This window comes from Amaranthus tricolor, chromosome 8 (genome assembly GCF_026212465.1).
Source record: "Amaranthus tricolor cultivar Red isolate AtriRed21 chromosome 8, ASM2621246v1, whole genome shotgun sequence".
Taxonomy (NCBI): Eukaryota; Viridiplantae; Streptophyta; class Magnoliopsida; order Caryophyllales; family Amaranthaceae; genus Amaranthus; species Amaranthus tricolor.
Window position 1 is genome coordinate 31156449 of NC_080054.1, and position 9151 is coordinate 31165599.

The window sequence follows — 9151 nt, forward strand, 5'->3', positions numbered from 1 at the left end:
TCCCGAAAGCTTTTGTGCGAAGAGTATACAAAGGTCAAGCGTCAAAGGGACAAATATCATTTCACATCTGATTAAATTTAACCCGCTAATCTAATGGCATATAGAGTTTAATCGTCTTGTAGATCTATTTAATAGATGCACTAAAAGTGTTTTTGAGAGCATAGTGTTCTGCATTCTCTTAGTCAACGAGCAAGAACTAGAATACAGAGTCACTGGTCTTATTTTTGTTTCCTCACTGAAATTGTCATGATATTTATAATGATCAACTAATATTCCAATTACTGATTTTGCTCTCATATAGATGTCTGATATATTTGTATAAGAATTATTGGAAGTGACTGTTAGATAGCTTAACACTTTTTTTTTGCACAAATTGCAACTGATCTAGCAAAACTGTTCCACAAAGCATTGAAGTTTTGTGCTGTTGGATATCAAGACGGAAACTGTTATGCTGTAGTATTTGCATACATCATCATTCCATTGTTCCAACCTATTAAGTAGCTTCCACCTTGTCAATGTACTTTCGTAACAACAAAGGGGAGTAGTATATGCATAATCGTACATTTTCTAATCTCAGCTTAGTTCATAAGATTAATGAATATTTCTCAGATAACCATATGGCTCTGACTCTATAAGAATTAATATCAGTAAACCAAAAAATACATACATGAGCAGATGAGGAAGGAAAACAACAAAAAAAAAAAAAGGTTTATTTCTGTCTCTTTAATTCGTCTAAGAAAATTTTTTTACTAATCTATGGCTTCTCTACAAAACATACACAATATATATGGTTTCAATAAAACAAAGGTAAAAAGAATTAAGTGTGTTTTATGTTTTACAAGTGTAGATGAGCTGCAGGTACCTCATCATTGAGCTGTGACCTTTGCCAAGGAAGCAATCCAGTATTACGATCAGCCAGGTTTCCTAGAACAAAGTCTCTTAACCTGGTATCCCACACTTCACAAAATCTCCGACGCCAATCAGATGGCTCGATTGCTTCTGTCCCTAACCCAGGTACTCTATCTCTTGATCTTTCATTGTGATTTTCTTGCCAATCAGCAACATAAGTTGAAACCCTTCTATGAAATTTTGCTTTGAAAACATCCCAAACTTGAAACTTGTAGTGGTTTATCACAGCACGACGGAAATTGAACTTCCTAAACTCCTTTTTTAGCTTGAAATGATGAACTTGATTCATGAGACTATCATCGACAGCCTCGAGTCTCACTATTGACTTATGCCTCTCGAGGCTTTTTAGTCTGCAGGTATACCCCAATATAAGTCCTTCTGCTGGACTTTTCTTCAGCCCCGAAGGTCCAAAATTTTGACAGTCTGTACGGATGTCACCCACTGATCTCAAACGAGTTGAAACCGTACTCACTAGAGTTTGAAGAGAACCCGGCCCCGGATGAATGATAATGCTCGAGTTTAAATTCGGTTTTGGAGGTGGGAAATAGAAAAACTCATCAACATCAAAGAATGCAACCCATTTACACTGATCCCTACTTCTCAACACACATTGCGAGAACCCGGCTTCCTGAGATTTAACCCAAGGCCAAGCATGCCTAGTCACATTATAATTCTCCTCATTAAGCTCATTAATCACCTCCTTCAATCCATCATCACTATTATTATCATAAATAAGCCACCTTTCGATTCCAAGCCAAGCATGATACATAACCCACTCTCTAATAAATGCAGCTTGATTCCAAACCATAGTACAAGCACAGAGATTATATTTATGATTAGACCTACTCATATCATTGTTCTTGTTTCTGCTCTTATATAATTTTGCTATTGATGGTACAAGTTGGGGTCGAAAACCTTTCAATTGGGACCTTCCGGGCACTTTCAAAATCGTTTCGACAGTGACTCGAACTTCCTTCTCATTCCATGAATTTGCCTTCAATTCCGGGGGTAACGGGCATCTGATCACTTCCTGTACTGCTGTAATTGCCTTACTGGTAAAAGCATTATCCTCTCCTTCCTTCTTAAATACACAATTGAACAAATTCGGGTCGGATTCTCTATCCGACTTGAGCTGCAAACCCTTGACAAAAACAACAGCTACATCCTCACCATCAAAAGCTGCATCATAAGCCACCATATCCCACGATTGAACCGTCTGATTCTCTACCTTCCCAACCTCCCACTCAATTCCTTCCCCGGTTTCTTCTCGTCCTTGCAGTCTTACAGCTGCCGAGCAATTCTCAGGCGGTGTTGGACATCGAACTATCCACCTTCCATCCCCATAATCATCGGCAGACAACATGGGATAGGTTACAGTTTCTTCACTGTACTCTGTACCATCTTCAACCAAATTGCCATCTAATTCCTTATGGTAAACACAGTCAATTTTCTCTCCAAATTCCACACTTGAGTACTTTCCTTCATCTGATAGAATCAACAATACATGATCACTAAACAAAACTCTGCTCTCTAATCTAAGCCCTCTGAACAAAGCATCAACAATATTTTTTTCTTCATTATAATTATTGTTACGGCTACTATTACTATTTCTAACACTAATCTCACTCTCAACTTTCTGTTGAGTAGAGAGATTCTGAACCGACTTACTAGCAGAAGAAGAAAAAATGGTTGGCCCAATTGGAGCGGGCCGAAATGGGCCATATCTGAAATTAAACCCCCTGGATATGAATATTACACAAAGAAAGCAGCAAAAACAGAGCATAAGATATCTACTTGAGAAATATTGCGTAAAAGATATAGAAGTTTTAAGCAACCGTTTTCTCTTCCTAACAGTAACATCCATTTTTCTATTCAGTTAGTTAATTAATGGAAGATTAGTATGAAAATTTTGAGTATGAAGAGTGAGAAAGAGATCTGGATTAATGGAGGGAGGAAGTTAAGAGGAAGGTTTATGTGGATCTGGAGGTGGACAAACGAGTCTAGTAAGTTTAATGGGTTCTTGGGTCGGAGTTTTTTAGAGAGAGAAAGAAAAAAGGGGAAAAAAAAGGAGAGAGACACGTTATTGAGGCTGCTGTCTGTCAGCCTGGTTGTGGGAGGAAGAATAGCCTAATAGGCTAAGTATAGGGTACTCTGTTCTCTATAAAAACATCTCGTTTTTCTTGGTTGTGGGATGATGGGAATTGGAATCATTGGTGGTCCAATATTTTATTGTATTGTGGGGAGAGTATTGTTTTACCTTTTAACTTTGAAGGTTTAAAGTTGTAGAGAATAATAACTTAGGCTCTCTTTTTAATCCTTTCTACGTCTATGCCTTGTGGGTTTTAAATATTCGAGCTTCCTCTAAACGAATATTTTCATATAAATTAATAATGAGTGAATACATAATAAATCAATATTAAATTCTCATTTGATAACATTTTGATAGTTACCGACTAGCCGGCTATTTTGACTTAGCTAAGACTACCATGGTAGTAATTAGTAACACAAATTTGTGAGTAGACAGTCTCTTTAAGAAATCATTTTTAATTAGGCTGACCTATTATATCATCATCATCATCCTATTCAGTATATCCCGCTCATACGAAAACTATGGACATGGTTTGGGGAGGGAAGGACGGTGGCAACTCATATCCATAAAGGAGAGCGCGATCAAAGGAGTCTCCGGCTCGAGAAAAATAATAAGATGTAGCAACGCGGAAAAGATAAATTGAATGCATATAAATAAAATAAATAAGTAGAACCAACTACAGAAGAAAACAAAAAGAATACAAAACTAATAATAAAAGAAACGAGAGAAGCAAGATGACAAGAACACCCAAAGGTAACCTAAGAGGACATTAGTAGTCTACAATATGGATATGGCGCTTCCAACCACCCTTATCCCTAGTTAGGCCCTAAAAGAGGTTTAACTTATGTAAGTCAACTCTTATTTGTTCATCCCAAGTTCTCCTGGGTCTTTCTCGACTCCTCTTACCTTCTACTATAATGCTTTCTACCCTCCTCATCGGGGCGGCGAAAGTATTTCTCTGCACATGTGTAAATCACCTCAATCTATTTTCGCGCATTTTTCAAGAAATAGGGGCTACCCCTAGTTTGTCCCTAAACTCGTGGTTCTTAGTTCGATCCATCAATGTGTGCTCAAACATTCACCTCAGCATACGCATTTCTATAACTTTCATCTTATGTTCAAAAATTTTCTTTACAAGCCAACAATCGGTCCCATATAGCAGAGCAGGTCTGATTGCCACCCGGTAGAATTTTCCTTTTAATTTGCTTGGGAATTTCCTATCACATAGCACCGCGGTGGCTGCTCGCCACTTGAGCCAACTCGCTTGTATACGATGGTTTACATCTCCGTCAATCTCCTCATCCCTTTGAATGACCGATCTTAAATATTTGTATTTGGTTGTACTTTTAACAACTGCTTCATCAATGGACACCTCTGGTTCAACCGGTGTTGTACCACTAAAGTCACAGCGCAAATACTCGATCTTCGTACGACTAATGCGCAACTCTTTACCTTCTAAAGCTTCCCTCCACTCATCCAATTTGTAACTAACCTCCTCTTTAGTTTTTTAAAATATTATAAGTAGGCATTTAAGATATTGAAAATAGGCTGACCCATTATATATTTTTTAAAATATTATAAGTAGGCCTTAAGAATAATGTAAATAGACATTTAAGATATTGAAAATAGGCATTAAGAATATAGTAAGTAAGCATTAAGAATAATGTAAGTAAGCATTAAGAATAATGTAAGTAGGCATTAAGAATACGATAAGTAGGTATTAATCTTTAATGGGCTGGGCTTGAGATATGTCTCTCAAAGATACGGTCTCTTAAGAGACTAGCTGAATTAGTAATTACAATTCCACTCAGACATTTAGCCCCATTAAGTTTGAATATAATGGATTAAAATAGTGATATATTAAGCCCTATTGACTTTTAGTAAAAAAAATAGCTCGTTGCACAATGCGTGTACAGCAAGGTTATAGGGAGGGTCGTTCTAGGTTAGAAAATTACCATAAGCGCCCGCTTAGATTGAGTGAAAAAATTTAGGGAAATTATCAATTTCATGAGTTTTAGTACTCTATCAATGGTGTCCCTAAACTTTTTTTTATTATTAATGGTATCCTCGTATTATTGAGCGTTTTACGGCCGTAACCTTTGTAAAACTTTTTTCATCCAAAACTGTTAACTTTTTTCTTTTTCTTTTATTTTTCAATTCAAAACATAAAAGAAAGTTAACGGTTTTGAACAATTTTGGACGGAAAAAGTTTTAAAAAGTTACTGTTATAAACAACTCAATAATACGAGGGTACCATTGATAATAAAAAAAAACTTAGGGATACCATTGATAAAATGCCAAAACTCAGGGGTACCATTGATTATTTTCAAAAATTTAAGGGGTAAAAAAACCAAACTAATGAAATAAAAGTAAGTTGGGGTGCAAATGAAGTAATTGAAATACGTGTGAAAGAGATTGAATGAGGATAAACTAAAAAAATAAATAAAAAGCAGGATGATTTCTTTCATTTAGAGGAGGAAAGTATTCCCTCATTCTCCCTTAGGGAAAACCAATTGTTATTTTATCCATTTTTTTATTATTTTTAATCAATTTTTCTACTTCTCTAACAATTAATTTCTTTTAATCTTATATCTAATTAACTTTGTTTTACCACTTAATCCAAGCGAACTCTAAGGGTGTAATGAAGGTGAACCTGTTTCCGTAATGAAACGAGAAAGTGCAAAAGACATTTAAAATACCTGGAGATAGGTGTAATCGGGTACAACCATCAATATGCTGAAAATGTTTATGATCCTTCCACTGATGAGACCTCAAATCCTGCAATACAACGTTAGCCTTGTCTGGGGGGTGATTTCCCGGAAAACTCCTCCGACGCTCAAGTCAGATCGGGAGACAGAAAGTAATGAATATATGATAATCAATGAATACAAGATTAACGGATTGTAGGATGAGTTCAGATCAATTGAAGGAATATTTGGTTCAGTATAGATTGTACGTAGGAGGGTGAATATTTATTGTGGTGTAATGATAGCAATATAAAAGCTTTGTCCGATGCAAATGATGTACGCGACATGTATTTATAAGGGTAGAATGGAGGTTGGATGGTGAATTAATGTGGGAATCATGGGTTTGATGGGTGAGTGGTAGGTTATGATGAGTAGTGGGTAGTTATTTTAAGAAGTTATTGAACCGAGTTGGGTGGTTAGGGTTTGACTAAATAAATTACGGGTTTATTTATTTGACCCCATAACATTAGCCCCACGCATGAAGAGCGATAGATGAGGGAATTTAATGTAGCGAGGGTATCAGTCTTTATGCGGAAAAAATCATACCTGTGATGCAGATCAAATAAATATTCGGAAGAAACCATGCAATAAGGTCCGAATAAGGTAAACTTCGAATTCTTGCCTCGATGGGCCCATGATGGTGAAAGCCCCATGAATTATAAATATTTGGCCTTTGGGTCACTTTTGATGATTCGACTTTAGAGCCTAATATGATGATTCGGCATTTGAGCTTGATATGATGATTCGACATTTGAGCTTGATATGACGATGTGGCCTGGCAGTCTAACACCTGTGACTTAGATAAGGAATCACACTAGATGAATCCTTCGAAAGCATTGATGAATATTCGGATCAGACATAAGTCTGCATTTAAGGAATATTTGGATCGGACATAGGTTCGCATTGCCCAGCCGTCAATCACCCGGGACATAGATAAGGAATCATACTAGGTGAATCCTTCGAAAGAATTGATGAATATTTTGATCGGGTGTCAATCATCCGTGACTTGGATAAGGAACCATACTAGGTGAATCCTTCGAAAATATTGATGAATATATTGATCGGACATAGGTCCGCTTAATAAGTGATCGAGTTATCAAGATAGGTGATACTTGCTATGAATACATTGACAATTAACGCCCAAAATCACTCATTTTGGGGCTTAATAAGAGTCCGAGTTACCAAGCTAGGTGACACTCGCAAGGATTTCACTTTCAAACTAGGTGAAAGTTTGATAATTAAGATAAATACTTTGAAAATATCGCCCAAAATCAATCATTTTGGAACTTCAATAATAATATGACTTTCAAACTAGGTGAAAGCTTAGATGATTCCATAATATGGCAAAGAACGCCCACGTGTTGGGACTTCAATAATAATGATAATAATAAGATGACTTTTAAACCAGGTGAAAGCTCAGTTGACTTTATACATTCATCATTGAAAACCACCTGTAAGTAAGACCCGATATAATACGAATAATAATGCTGAAGTATTGAATTCCCATGCAGAAATAATATAATATTCTTCCAATATGTGTCAATATCATACTTCATCACTTTTCATGTTGACCCATGAATATAACAAATATAAAACACCCGATATATGTTGATAAATAAAAGCAAGAGTAACCATATGATCATCATCAGATTAATATAATATATTCTTCACTTGGCAATACTAATCAAAGATTTGCATCCTTTATGTAGCATTTCATTAGAAGGCGATGATGATGATTTTTCTCCATGTATCGAGTCACCTCAGATTGTTCTTTCACGGGTGAATGGTTTGAACCACCGTCGGATCATACCCGGATCAAGCCAATACAGTCAATGTAGGTCGTTTTCCAGGGATCTAATGTAGATAGTTTGAACCACCGTCAGATCATACCCGAATCCAACCAATACATTGAATTCGGCAATATTTGGAGTAATTTTTTTATTTTTATATTTATCTTGAAAAGCCATGACTTTTCCCGCATATATGTTGGAGGTAAATATTAAGATATAGATTAACCATCCAAATAAAAGGTCCAATACAACATAGGTGGTTACAATTAATTATCTTGGTCAAAAATAATACTCATGCCATAATTAAAATAACCGATCTTCAATATTAGGACTGAATTGTTAACGCTACGAAATCAAGATCACCAATTGTCAAATAATCAACCCTACTCTCCTAAAATGAAGACTATGAAGCACTAGGAGTTGGACAAATAATATCAAATAGATCCCGTTTTTCACTTTTTATAAACACTTTCAACTTCTCCCTACACATCCTTAAAATATCATATAATAAACACCTTTCAAATTCTTGTTTCATTACAATCCATAGAAGGGATTGAATAATTCCTTGAACATGTAACTGCTTCGATCCACAGAAACTCTTCTTAAGTTAGGCCAAAGTGATTCATAGACATCATGAATCAAACACCACCAATATAAGGAAGCATCTTGATATATGTCAAGAGATATAAGATACACAAAGCAATCTAGCAATTTAGGAATAACACAACTGTAGTAATTTTTTTTCTTTAGGATTCCTTCCACCATTTATGAGAAAATCAGAAGGTTTAAAGTGATATTTAATGACTATGGTGATTGTGATATGGACGAAAGCAATCTGATGATTTGGTTTGTTGAGTGGTGATAGCCGAATGAATTTGGTAATATATAAAATATAATCGTGATTGGAAAGCACGTGGTGATGGGAATTAATTACTAATAGGAATTAATAATTGCATCCAATTCTCATTTGCGTCCGTTTTGACAGAAGTAAATGTCTATCACCATTACTAGACATGTTGATTTTGGCATTGGGTTTTGTATTAGCAGATGTTTTTGTAACCGCGAAGGAAGAGAAATTACGATCATTTTTTTTAAAGGAGACATGGCTTTTATGTTTGTAATCTCCACAGACGGCGCCAAACTGTTTCGGTAATGAAACGAGGAAGTGGAAGAGACACTTAAAATACCTGGAGATAGGTGTAATCGGGTACAACCATCAATATGCTGAAAATGTTTATGATCCTTCCACTGATGAGACCTCAAATCCTGCAATACAACGTTAGCCTTGTCTGGGGGGTGATTTCCCGGAAAACTCCTCTGACGCTCAAGTCAGATCGGGAGACAGAAAGTAATGAATATATGATAATCAATGAATACAAGATTAACGGATTGTAGGATGAGTTCAGATCAATTGAAGGAATATTTGGTTCAGTATAGATTGTACGTAGGAGGGTGAATATTTATTGTGGTGTAACGATAGCAATATAAAAGCTTAGTCCGATGCAAATGATGTACGCGACATGTATTTATAAGGGTAGAATGGAGGTTGGATGGTGAATTAATGTGGGAATCATGGGTTTGATGGGTGAGTGGTAGGTTATGATGAGTAGTGGGTA

The 9151-nt window shown here is 36.1% G+C and overlaps 1 protein-coding gene across 1 annotated transcript; it reads right to left on the bottom strand.

Annotated features, from left to right (window-relative positions):
- Window positions 1-591: 591 nt before the first annotated feature.
- Window positions 592-3567, bottom strand: LOC130820616 (glycosyltransferase family 92 protein At1g27200-like). The gene has a single exon (XM_057686052.1). It carries the CDS (start codon window positions 2771-2773, stop codon window positions 836-838), a length of 1938 nt encoding a protein of 645 aa, XP_057542035.1. The 5' UTR covers window positions 2774-3567; the 3' UTR covers window positions 592-835.
- Between the last annotated feature and the right edge of the window lie 5584 nt (window positions 3568-9151).